The sequence below is a fragment of the Pelodiscus sinensis genome, chromosome 1 (genome assembly GCF_052426305.1).
Source record: "Pelodiscus sinensis isolate ZL-2025 chromosome 1, ASM5242630v1, whole genome shotgun sequence".
Lineage (NCBI taxonomy): Eukaryota > Metazoa > Chordata > Testudines > Trionychidae > Pelodiscus > Pelodiscus sinensis.
Window position 1 is genome coordinate 15760266 of NC_143052.1, and position 13036 is coordinate 15773301.

At 47.6% G+C, this 13036-nt stretch overlaps 1 protein-coding gene across 7 annotated transcripts in view; it reads right to left on the bottom strand.

The window, feature by feature from the left end:
* SEPHS1 (selenophosphate synthetase 1) overlaps window positions 1-11622 on the bottom strand; it is a 32285-nt gene extending 20663 nt beyond the window's left edge. Inside the window, exons 1-5 of one of the 7 annotated variants that reach the window (XM_075926027.2) lie at window positions 10621-11427; window positions 10112-10236; window positions 8991-9054; window positions 8159-8425; window positions 4546-4649 (exon numbers count right to left, since the gene is read on the bottom strand). In XM_075926027.2, coding sequence (XP_075782142.1) covers window positions 4546-4649; window positions 8159-8351 — 297 coding nt within the window. In that variant the 5' untranslated portion in view covers window positions 8352-8425; window positions 8991-9054; window positions 10112-10236; window positions 10621-11427. Of the gene's footprint in view, window positions 1-4545; window positions 4650-8158; window positions 8426-8990; window positions 9055-10039; window positions 10237-10620; window positions 11428-11483 lie in introns of those variants that run through there. The other 6 variants (XM_025181669.3, XM_014570479.4, XM_075926034.2 and 3 more) reach the window with 6 other exon arrangements.
* Window positions 11623-13036: the final 1414 nt, after the last annotated feature.

The window sequence follows — 13036 nt, forward strand, 5'->3', positions numbered from 1 at the left end:
TATTTCACCCATTTCCAAAAACCAAGATTAGGCAAAATGTTTTGTCCATATTAAAAAACTATGGCACCTTTACTTAGAAAAGACCTAGTGTATACCATACCCATGCTTTGAAGTTAGAACTTGAAATTTGGTAACCAGAGGATGACCTTTGTGTCAGAGATGAGCTTTATCCAGGTGAAAAATGTATCCAGATATGTCCCAGTTATAAGTCCTTTGAATGATATATGTGTGTGTGTGTGTGTGTGTGTGTGTGTGTGTATACACACACACACACACACACACACACACACACACACACACACACACACACACACACACACAGACTTCCTAGAGCTTATCAGCTAAAATGTCCAAAGAGTCTATCCTCTAGCCCAGGGGTCTCCAAACTATGGCCCGCAGGCCGGATGCGGCCCGCGAGGCCCTCTCATCCGGCCCATGGAGACCGTCCCTGGGGCGCTGCCGAACGGGCCCTTCTTGCCGCGGGGGGGAGGGGGCCCTGTCAGGGGTGTGCGGCATGTACTCACGCCGCGCCGAGGCAGGAGAAGCGGGCCGCTCTGCTGACAAGCGGCCGCGCGGCGGCAAACGGCGCAGGGGGCGGGGGTTAGCACGGGCGGCGTTCCCCCGCCCAGACTGACAGGGCAGCCGGCCAATCAGGGGGCAGGATGGGCGGTGGTGGTAACGCCCGCCCGGCGACGTGCGGGGGAACGTGAACCCCAGCGGGAACTTTAAAAAGGTGACCCCTTCCGCCCGGGGGGGGGAGAAGGAGTGAGCGGTGGCAAGCAGGAGGGGAGGACAGCGTGCAGAGGAAGGGGAGAGCAGGGGGAAAAGCCCCCCCCTTCCGGGAGAAACGGATTCGCAAAGCCAGAAATGTCTGCTATTTTGGCATCCAGGAAACAATTTCACCATTCACACTAATACAGGTGTTCATGTGTAGTGTATCAATGTGTTATTAAATAATAACTGAATAAAATAATATTAAATAAATAATTAAAAACAACATCCATGTTTTGATTGTTTTTTATTTGGACCTCAAGTGTGTAGTCGGCCCCCGAACTGCTGTTTGATAGTTAATGCGGCCCTCGGGCTGAAAAGTTTGGAGACCCCTGCTCTAGCCCATCACAGTTACTAAATGTTTAATCAGACTGCACATCATGTGCTATTCTCACAGAGCAACTGACCATGCTCAACTCAGGGCTACAGGGATTCATAAGGCCTTTCTCTATACAGTAAAACTCGGATGGTCCGGCACTCCTGATGGTCCGGCACTCCTGATGGTCCGGCACCATCAGGAACCCAGAAGTGCTCCAGGGAGCCAGACCATTAGAGCTGCTCTGCCCCCAGCTTCCCCGATTCAGCCGCTGCTAAAACTGACTAGCGGCTGAATCGGGGAAGCCGGAGGCAGAGCTGCTCTGCTCCAGCTTCCTGGAATCAGCCCCTGATCAGTTTCAGCAGCAGCTGACTTGGGTACACCTGGGACAGAGCAGCTGGGGCGCTGCCGGGTTGGTCCAGTAGCGCCGAGGAGCGGCGCTGCGGGACCAACCCGGCAGCACCCCAGCTGCTCTGCCCCAGGTGTCCCCAAGAGCAGCTGGAGTGCTGCCGGGTTGGTCTCGCTACACCAAGGGTTGGCGCTACCGGACCAACCCGACAGCACTCCAGCTGCTCCGCTTCAGGTGTCCCGATTCAGCCGCTGCTGAAACTGACCAGCAGCGGTGTAATCAGGGTTGCCTGAGGCAGAGCCGGACTATTGAAAGTGGGGGCTATAAGGGGTCTGGGATGGCATCCCCCCCACTCTACCCCAGACCCCTCATAGCCCCCCCTTCCGATAGTCTGGCATATCTGATAATCCGGCACCCCCGGGGTCCTAAAGGTGCCGGATTATCGGAAGTTTACTGTAATTGTTGCTCTGAGCTGGGGTAATGCCAGTCACCAGAAGTAAGGGGCACATGCCCCTCATTTCAGTGCTCCCAAAGTGTCATGAAAAAGTAAACATCTGACTCAAATATAGACATGAAGGAAAGTATGTACAGTAACTCTGGGACTGCAGGGGATGGAGGTGAGATTTGGAGCCAGTTGGCCTGCAGGGAAGAGAGGACATTGAGGCTACATCTACATTATGAGTTTTGCCGGAAGTGGCAGTGCAAATGAAGCGCGGATTAGCATTTTCTTGCACTTGATTTGCATACTCTCTTCTGGTCCATTATTGCGCTAGGGGTTTTTGTGCAAAAACCCTAGCATAAAAATGGATTGGAAAAGAGTATGCACATGAAGCGCAAGAAAATGCTAATCTGCACTTCATTTGCACTGCCTCTTCTGGCAAAACTCGCAGTGTAGACTTAGCCTGAGATTGGAGGGGGAGCTGAGTGAAGGGAGACTGGAGCTACCTGGACAAGGAGACAAATTAGGAAACAGTGCGTGTGGTAGGGGAGGAGATACCAATCTTATGAGGAGCTAGAGTTCAGAAGGGAAACTGGGAATAGATAGGCATAAAGTAGGAGGTAGAAGGACAGATTGAATGAGGAGCCAGCAGTGGAGAAACTGGGTTTTGCTGGACAAGGACACTGGGACTGGGTGTGGGAAAAGGAAGAGAATGGGAATGAGGAGGAAATTAGACTCAAGAGTGTGCTCAGAGGGGGAAGACTAGGATGGGCTTAACAAGGAGACTAGGGTGAGATGTTTAAGAAGCAGAGACTAAGACTGGAACAAGGAGTTAGGAGTGGAGAAGAGACAAAACAGGGACAGGTTGGAGATGATGAGACAGAAGAATCAAACTTGGGGAGTGTGAATGAAAGAGTTAGCACGCACACAACACTACCCCCCCCCCCTCCAGGCCTTGAAATGGAACCCAAGATTTTGGAGTCTCGCTGTCAGCAAGTTTCTAGGAAATTCACTGGCAAAATGTGTGTCAGCACCCTGTTCACAGTGAGATTTGACAACCTGCTATTATATCTGTTACTCCATTAGTTCAACTGGTAGAGGCCTGTATGGTGAATCTAAAGGTTCCAACTTTGCTGACGAACCACAAAGATGTAATTATGATGCCAGATGATGGAATTTCCTTTTTCAGTATATATATTTTAAAAAAACCAGAAAATCATATACAAACTTTGTTTAAAGAACACTAGCAAGTTTGCAAAATTGAGCACTCAGAAGTTAGGAATTGGAAAAATTAAGGTTGTCTGAACCCTATCCATGCTTAAACTGAAGCAGACATGCTGCAGAAAAATAGTATGATTGTGTTAAAGACTCTAATACCCTGGTGTCCAACCAGTTCTTAAGCAGTAGCCACTAGCAAACTAGACACGCTCAACGAGCCAAATAGCCACATGTGGCTGGTGTGTTGGACACCACAGCTCTAACAGAATGCTCATGTGCAAAGGAACTGTATTAAGGCTGCTTAGGCAACCTTAATTTGGACATATTCTAATTTTTGAGTGTTTGACTTTGCAACTTTTATTATGGTTTTTAAAAAAATGTTGGTGCACAATACAGATGCCCACCAAGACACATAAGATTGTAAAAATACATACATCTTTTTGAGAGAGAGATAGTAATATAATCAGGGTACAGAACTAGAAGCAAGCCCAAAATCCTAATCTAGTTATTGTTCCAGAATTTTAACCAACACTCTGCAATTTACATGCTATATATAACCTTAGACAACTCATTCAGGCCCAGATCCTCAAAGTTATTGAGGCACTTAATGCCCACTGATTTCAATGAGCATTGGGGTACCTAGGTATCTGTGAGGATCTGGGTCATAATCTCTTTGAATTTCAATTTTTCTATCTGTCTCAGAGCTGGAAGGGACCTTGTGAGGTCATTGAGTCCAATCCCCTGCAGTCATGGCAGGGCCAAGTACCATCCCTGACAGATTTGCCCCACATCCCTAAATGGCCCCCTAAAGGATTGAACTCACAACCCTGGCTTTAGCAGGCCAATGCTCAAACCACTGAGCTATCCCTCCCCCAACAGCTACAGACAATACAAAGAAGTGCTGGGGAGATTAGTGATTTTGCAAAGAGTTCTGAAGTTGAAGAGCACACTATAAACAGCAAAGTATTATTATTTTGGCTCTTCCAGTCTTGCAGTTTAATCTAATCATTCCAAAACCTCAAAAAAAGACATCCCAACTGGAATTTGGTTCCCCAAGTAGATCAGAAGTTAAAAAGGGACTTCCTATTTAAACTGAACCAATGCCTCCCAGAAAACCTCATTTGCCTTGATAGCACTTTCCCAACCAAAGTGACTCTCTGAGCAGAAGGAGGCAGCTTTGATTTTCAATTTAGCTGTTCTCCTGACATTCCCACCTTTAGAAAGCATTGCTGCAACTGCACTAGCAAATATGGGAATGACACAGGAATAGAAATATGAAAGAGTTTCTGTGTCTCATACATATCTCAGAGAGATACAGAGCATGACAAACCAATCAGTGCAATGGCTGATTGAATAAGAGACAACATGTTCCAATCAACACAGACAATTCAGATTAATGAAAGACAAATCAAAGTCAGTTGATACAGGCAATTGCAAGTTTAGTCAACTTACCATCATATAAGGGTCATCCACAATGGGATAAATGTAATCTGTTGTCTGGACCAAAGACAAACCACCATGTCTTAAAGGAATGACACAAGTGTCCATCCCAATTCCTGCAAGGACAGGAAACCATCAATCAACTGAATAATTTGTTCATCCCTCAGATGACTGTATTTCTCAATAAAAGGGAATTTGTAAAACAGGCCTATGAAATACAAGCCACAGCCAAAAGAACAACCATCAAGATTTTGTTCCTTACAAGAGGCATATCAGAAACAAATGAAACTGAGAGACAAAGAAAAACTTGAGAATGAGACAGGAGACTAAAGTGGGGAAGGTATAAATGTAAGGAGTAAACATCCAGGAGTTACAATTTGATGTAATTTAATATATATAACAAGTTTAATTGTGATGGGAGGTTTCTCCTTTTTTGAAAACATTTGCCCTGTACCATCTCATTATGGGGAAAACCTGGCAGATGTACTTCAAGTCTGCTAGGTGGCTGTTCTTGACTACCTTGCCAAACATATAAGAGTAGTTCTAATCTTTAACAATGAACTATCATAACCATTATGACAAATCTCAAAAGGGATGTAGCCTTCTTGCCGAAGAAAAGTGGTCAGGATCAATCTCTAACTAGGTCCTTAAGACAGTCTTGCTGGCTGTTCAGTCTAAATCTGTTAGCAGCAGTCTTATGCCAAAATTTGGTACCCACATGATCATTAATTGTATAGCAGCATTCCTTGGTAAACAAGCAGGCTACGTCTACACTGGCATGATTTTCTGAAAATGCTTTTAACGGAAAAGTTTTCCGTTAAAAGCATTTTTGGAAAAGCACGTCTAGATTGGCAGGATGCTTTTCCGCATAAGCACTTTTTGCGGAAAAGCGTCCGTGGCCAATCTAGACGCGCTTTTCCGCAAAAAAGCCCCGATCGCCATTTTCGCGATCGGGGCTTTTTTTGTGGAAAACACTACTGTGCTGTTTACACTGGCCCTTTTGCGCAAAAGTCTTTCGGAAAAAGACTTTTGCCCAAACGGGAGCAGCATAGTATTTCTGGAAAAGCACTGACGATCTTACATGAGATCGTCAGTGCTTTTCCGGAAATTCAAGCGGCCAGTGTAGACAGCTGGCAAGTTTTTCCGCAAAATCACATGATTTTGCGGAAAAACTTGCCAGTCTAGACACAGCCGCAATGTAATCCATTGGTCTTCCCTCCTAGTAAGTCCATACCAAGAAAGCTGCTGAAACTGAACAACTCTGATGAAAGAAACGGTCAATGAATATCCTTAATATATAGTTCTCCCCACTTTGAAAAAATGCTAAGTCTACTACAGTCTGTATCTTAGGACCTCATTCTGCAAACTAGTTCATGCACATGAACACCGTGAAACTATATGAAGCCGTACTGAGCTCAGTGAGGTTTCAAAGGGGCACGAGATTCTGCAATACATTAACAGTGCAAAGGATTAGGGCCAGAGTACCCAAATCTGCAATCTTACTCATGGAAGTATTTCTGACAGCATTTGGGACTAATATGAGTGAGTCATAACTACTTGTGGAAGTAGGACCCAATTCTATAAATCCTATTATTGCTATTTTCCTTCCTAACAGCATCTCAGAAGTACCATCCATATGTGCAGATAAAGTCACTGGCCCTTTCTTTAAATGCACAAAACATCAAAAGACATACTACCAAATTCATTTGTTAAAGCAATATTCATCTTAAAGCACACTGTAAAAGATAAGTAAGCCTATTAATAACAGGTGAGAAAAATTCCTTCCAGCTTTTAACTTTATTGCTGCTCATAAGGCTGAATAAAAACTAAGCTAGCAATTCTATTGTTGCTTAGAGCCAGTTTTGCTTTCTAGATCCCATACTGAGTTGAAAAACTGCAGATTTAAATGCAACTAAATGAACACTTTTTTTAAAACTTAAGAAAATATTTCTATTATTTAAAGTGCCACACAAACATTAAATCTTGGGCCAAAATGAGATCAGAGTGTCCCTTATCATGGTATTCTCTTAGCTTACATTGCCACTCAGCCTCACACACAATTCTTTCATAGGCAGTCCCCGGGTTACATGGATCCCTACTTACAAATGGGGTGAGGCAACCCCACACTAGCTGCTTCCCCCCAGCAGACCAGGGAGACGCGAAGCTAGCGCCCCCCCCCCCCCTCCATAGACTAGGGAGATGCGGAGCGGCTTTTCTCAGAAGACACCTCAGCTTGAGAATAAAGGACCGAGGGAAGTGAGGTGTGGGAGAATAAAACTGAGCTCTGGAGAAATGTTTGGCTAGAGTTTCCCCTACAATATGTACCAGTTCCGACTTACATACAAATTCAACTTAAGAACAAACCTACAGTCCCTATCTTGTACGTAACCCGGGGACTGCCTGTATATGAGATAAACAAGGGCAATCTTTGTAAGTGGGAACATTGGCTTTCAACTGATTCTGCCCTCTTCGGTAAAACCATGTTGTAACCTGTTAGTCTAATAAGAGCTTTCTAGGTACATTAAAATTGTTTAACGTGAGCTCACTGTATGCTAGATTAAATAATAGTAAAATATTTTCCAAAAAAACCAAACAACTAAGTTGATAAGCCTGAAGTGTAGGAGTTTCTAAAATTTGCACTGTGGAGAAGATATTAAATACATATGGCTAAATAAACAGATGAACTGAATTAAAAACCCATCATCATTAAATATTTTATCTTGTCTAATGTATTTATATCAATACAGTATTAGGAACTGTAGCTGGTATCAAAATATCCATATTGACCCTGTTCCCTGTAAGGGTTGCTTCCGCAGGTTACTCTTCAGTTCTCCTTGCATCACTATATAAATGCCAAAGAGAAAGCAAATCTGGCAAGAGACAGATAGGCTGTCTCTACAAGACCTTTCCCATGAAACCGCTACAGGCAGAACAGAAGTTATAAAGAACATGACACAATGAGGGGACTGAAAGAAAAAAAAAAACCCACACACCACACTCTCTTTTGGCTCACAATGGTGGATTCAATTTAGAAATGAAGAGAGACTGGGTTTGGAGCCGGATAATTATTTACAGTCAATTCTCAGTTTCACTTTAAGTCAGAAAATAATTGCAATTTTTTTTTTGGGGGGGGGGGGGGGGGAGAATCTACAACTGTAGTCATAGCACTGTTTCAGCATTCATTACTTATTCTGCATTCACTGAGGAAATGCTAACATGGATACATTTGTTTTTAGAAATCAATTGTTACTATTTTGGTTACTGAACTTCCACATAATTCATGTACAAGAATCTATTCGTGAAAAAACTATTGTTCTTCTCATAAGAACTTTCTCTCTACTTTTAGGTTCATTATAGCGCTCCTTTTTTCCCTTTAGTTAAATACTTTGCAGAAAGGATATTTATAATTACAGTACAAGCATAATAATTTTGTATTAATCAGTGCTATTAGGTGACAACTGCAGGTTTATCCTTTACATTCCTGGACACAGTGTATGCATTGGACAATACCTTAATTTTAAATAAATTAACAAACATAAATTAATAGGCTAACAGCTAACTTATGATACTGCTCTCTCCCGGTTTCATAAAAATAGATCTTGTTACTAGAGGGACAAATACTCACCCAGCCTAGGCATAACTGCTCCGAGAAACTGTTCATCTTCTTGAAAATGGTTTTCTTGTAGGGACTCAAGCAGTTTCTGTAAAACATCTTGAGGCACTTTACAACCTGTGCCTTTAAGTTCAGTGAATCGAGTCAGACGGAAGCTCTTGTCCAGTTCATAAGTTTCTGGGTTAAAGGACTCCCGAACAGACATGGTTCTCTCACAGAGAATGCTAGCTTCCCCCCCACCTTGAGCAAACGTATATGTTGATTTCTCTGCTGATCAACCTAGTTAGAAAAATTGGGATTAGAAAATTCTTAGAACCTACAAGACAACAGGTTCGTGTATATACTGTAAATGCATACATCAATGGGGGAGGGGAGAGGCTGGAAGAATCTTTTTTTTCCCCCCTTCTCTTCCCTGTTTTAAAAATAAGTAAAGCAAAGCACTGAACAGAGATTATCTGTTACAAGAGACAGGCATATTCCACAAGGTGAGTTTGGGCTACAAGGGAATGGTTCCCTCTTCCATCTTCTGACACGTAACTATACGCTGTCAGGTCAGTCAGAGGAGTGATATGACTTTTCCCCTACAGTTATGGTACAGCGATGTTTCATTTAAAAAAAATAAAATAAAAAAAAAACCACCCCAACCACAAGTCTACACACAGACCTCATTTCAGGGGGGGAGGGGAGAGTACAGTTTTTAGTTACTAGGAACAACCTTTTAGGGGAGCTTCAGGCCCTGATCCTGCAAGATTTCAAGGCACAAAGCTACACTAAACTCATTACATCTTTCAAACAATGGGGCAAGTTCAATTCTGATTGTAAGAAAGCATAACTCATTACTCACATTGGTGTAAACAGAAATACACCTGTTCACACCAGTGGTCTATTTTCCCCAGAGGACATATGTGCTGGTGATATAAAGTAATAAGAAAGGAAAATATTTAATCAGGATATTTCCTCTAAAAACATATTACCTTTACATTTTGATGTTCATACACTAAAGTTATTCAAAAGACACAGAGTTCTTGCCTTTCAGGACTTTTTTTGGAAATGAAAATATTTAATCATAGTACAGTAACTGCCCATTAGAAAGTTAATGTGAAAAGACACTGATGAAATTTAATAAAATTCTTTAAAATGCACATCTAATTTTAGAACATTTTCCACTCTGAGTCAGACATATAACACACTCCAAAACTAATCAGAGGCGTAGCTGAAGTATTTAACTTCTCAGGCATGGTAGTGATATGGTGCAATTTATCTTCCTGGGAAAAAAAGCTTTTCTGGAATTAAAGTGACCTACATACTGCAGTGTCTCAAAAAGCAAACATCATACCTACCAAAAGGGTTCAACATGCAGCACTGACTGACTGCTGATTTGGTTGTTACTGAGTTAAGCAGAGAAGTTTAACACCACTACTGGCCACTAATCAGTACATTTGGTTCTATTAAAACCCCTCCCCATCTATAGCCTTCTGTAACTGGGTCCCCCAAAATATTGCTTATCATCAAACTTCGTAATCTCCTAACAAGTTCTACAAACTCTCAGGGATGTTATTTTATTGAATGTGGCACAGAACGGCAATTCTAGTTGTAAAGTCTTTGAAAACTTATGATCAGGAACTGAACTCCCCTTTTACAGTGTTTTCCCTCCTTCCCTAGGAGGCGTGTCACTTATTTAAAACAAATCTTCAGAAGCCCAAGTTTGGGCAGTAATCCAAGTGCTCATTACAAGAACGTGTCTTGGATGAGCAATGCATTTCGTTTGTAAATGTCTGTCTTCAATGCTAGGCAATAAAAACTAGTAATCTGAGATAATACTAACTAGAAAACAACCTGTAAAGAGAAATAGGAGAAAAGTGGCTTTTAATGAAAAGAGATTTTTGAACTCACCAGCCTACTTATTTCCAGAAAAATTGTAAAAAGTAGCATTTTCCAAGTTGGGCAACACTTCCCTTCACTCACCCAAAGACTGGTGTACTCTTAGCACCCCCCATCCACTTCTCTAGGAAAGGATTTAGAGGCCAAAGGCAACAAGCAGAACTTTTTGCATAGTCTGAGTCACAACACTCACTTAAATATATTCTCATCTGAAAAATAAATTTTGAGCTAGACAAAGTTATTTAGACAAAAAACTCAATAGGGAAAGGAACATAAAAGGCTTTTTTATGAAGATCTGAAGGTGCTGCAAGCAATAATTTCTTACAGGGTCATGGAAGCAACCTTACAAGATCCAATTTCATGCGACTTTGGCACCCTGCACAAACATGCATTTCTAGCATTAAACGTATTTGCAAAATAAACAACCCTCCCTATTAGAGCAAATCCCCCCATACGCCAGATGCTGTTACTTTAAAACAATCGCAAATATTAAAAGTTTAACCCTCGCCACTGTATCACCCTAAGCATAAACAAAACCATACGTTGAGGGGTGGAGAAAAAAAAAATACTGTGGAACAGGACCAGGTACCTACCCAAAATAAACCCAAGGACAGGGAATAGCAACACAAGTGAGGGATATCTACAGGGTGAAAAACTGCAACGAGCATTTCTCCATTGAGTGTAGCGCTGAGGGCTGCGGATAGACATGGCTCTGGGACACCTTAAATTTCAAGCTGCTGCCTTTAAAGGCAAGCAAGGGCCTCTACTGCTGCTCTTTGTGCAGCCGTGCGGGAGCCCGGCTGGCCGTGCACAGGAAAGAGCCGCGCACACAGCAATCCCCTTCCAACACCCCACCCCACCCCCGGAGGCTCCTCCACGGAGCTGTGCAGAAGCGGGGGTGGGGGGCACGGACGATCTCCCTTCCACACGAAATTATGAGCAGGAAAAGCGCGGAGGAAGGGGGGGGCCACAGGTAAAATGTCAGCAGGAGCAGAGTTAACCCTTCGCTGCAAGCAGAGGTGCCGGGGCAGCCTGTGGAGGCGAAGGGCTGCAGCCGCCCCCCATTGCCGCCGCCGCCGCCCCGGGGAGGGCGGGGAGGGGGTGGAACGTTCCCCGCGAGCGGCGCGCGCCAGGCTCCCCGGCCAGGGGACTCTACGGCGCGGGGCCCCAGCGGCAACAAAAATGTCGGCGGGTGAAAAATTTAACCCGTCGCCTGCCGGCCTCGGCGCGGGGAGTTTTTTAAAGCGGCCCCGGCGGCGCTTCGCATCCCCTTTCCCCCCCCCCCCCCCCGCGGCCGGGCTCTGGGGCTGGGGCCAAGCGTGCCCCGTGCGCCCCGACCGGCCGCTGCAGCGCGCGGAGGCCGCCGCCCGGCGCAGGGCCGGGTGTTTAACGGCGGAGGCGGATTCCCCTTTAAATCTCCCCGCCTGCCCCCCCCCTCCCCAGGTCTCCCTCTTACCGGCTCGCTCCTCGCCCTCCCTCCGCCTCCTCCCGCGAACGGGACTCCCAGCCCAGTCCCACAATGCACCGGGCGCGCCGGGCTCCCTCAGCGCCGCCTGAATGGAAATGCCGCCGCCGGGCGCGGGGGGGGGGGAGGAGAACCCCCCCCCCCGCCCGGCTTCGCGCCCCCCTCCCCCTCGCCGACTTCGCGCGGCACGACTCGGGGTGTTAACCCCCCCCCCCCCAGAAAACCGCCCGGTCCGGCCTTCGCCCCCCCCCCAGGACTCCGCGCGCACGGGCCGGCGGTTAGCCCTCTCCCCACGCGCCGCCCCACCCCCAGCGGACACCGCGCGGCTCCACTCGGGGGGCTAATTCCCCCCCCCCTCCCCGCCGCGCACGAGTTCCGCCGCGCGGCACGAGCCGGGGGGAGGTTACCCCCCCCCAATACTCCTTGCCGGGCTCTGCGTCCGCCCCCCAGCACGGGCGCCGCGGGCCTTTAACTGCAGCTACCTCCCTTTAAGGGGAGGAAAGAGCCGAGGCGCCCGGAGGGCTGCGCTGGAGCGGGGCCGGGAGAGACTCCGGGACTGGGGAGGCCTCTAACCGCCGGGATGCCCGGCCCTGCAGCCCCGTGGGGAGTGGGGGTGCAACTCCCCGGCCCTGCAAGCCCCGTGGGGAGTGGGGGTGCAACTCCCCGTGATCCCCGGCCCTGCAGCCCCGTGGGGAGTGGGGGTGCAACTCGCCGGGATGCCCGGCCCTGCAGCCCCGTGGGGAGTGGGGGTGCAACTCCCCGGGATGCCCGGCCCTGCAGCCCCGTGGGGAGTGGGGGTGCAACTCGCCGGGATCCCCGGCTCTGCAGCCCCGTGGGGAGTGGGGGTGCAACTCCCCGGGATCCCCGGCCCTGCAGCCCCGTGGGGAGTGGGGGTGCAACTCCCCGGGATGCCCGGCCCTGCAGCCCCGTGGGGAGTGGGGGTGCAACTCGCCGGGATCCCCGGCTCTGCAGCCCCGTGGGGAGTGGGGGTGCAACTCCCCGGGTTGCCCGGCCCTGCAGCCAAGTGGGGAGTGGGGGTGCAACTCCCCGGCCCTGCAGCCCCGTAGGGAGTGGGGGTGCAACTCCCCGGGATCCCCGGCCCTGCAGCCCCGTGGGGAGTGGGGGTGCAACTCGCCGGGATGCCCGGCCCTGCAGCCCCGTGGGGAGTGGGGGTGCAACTCGCTGGGATCCCCGGCCCTGCAGCCCCGTGGGGAGTGGGGGGTGCAGCTCCCCGGGATCCCCGGCCCTGTACTCCCTTAGGGAATGGGGATGCAGCTCCCCGGAATCCCCGGCCATGAAGACTTCCGGGATCCCCGGCATGTCACCCCCCGCCCTCCGGAAAGGGGGTGCAACCCCCAGGGATCCCCGGCCCTGCCACCACCGGGAAGAAGGATTCCCCTTTGCGGGGGAACTGCAAACTCGACTGATTTTCTCACGTGTAGTTGTGGGGAGTGGAGTGTGAGAGGCTCGCTAACTCCACTAGGTTTCTTGCTGTATACATCTGAGAGAGCCAGCCATACACCAGGTGGGGGATTGCTAACGTC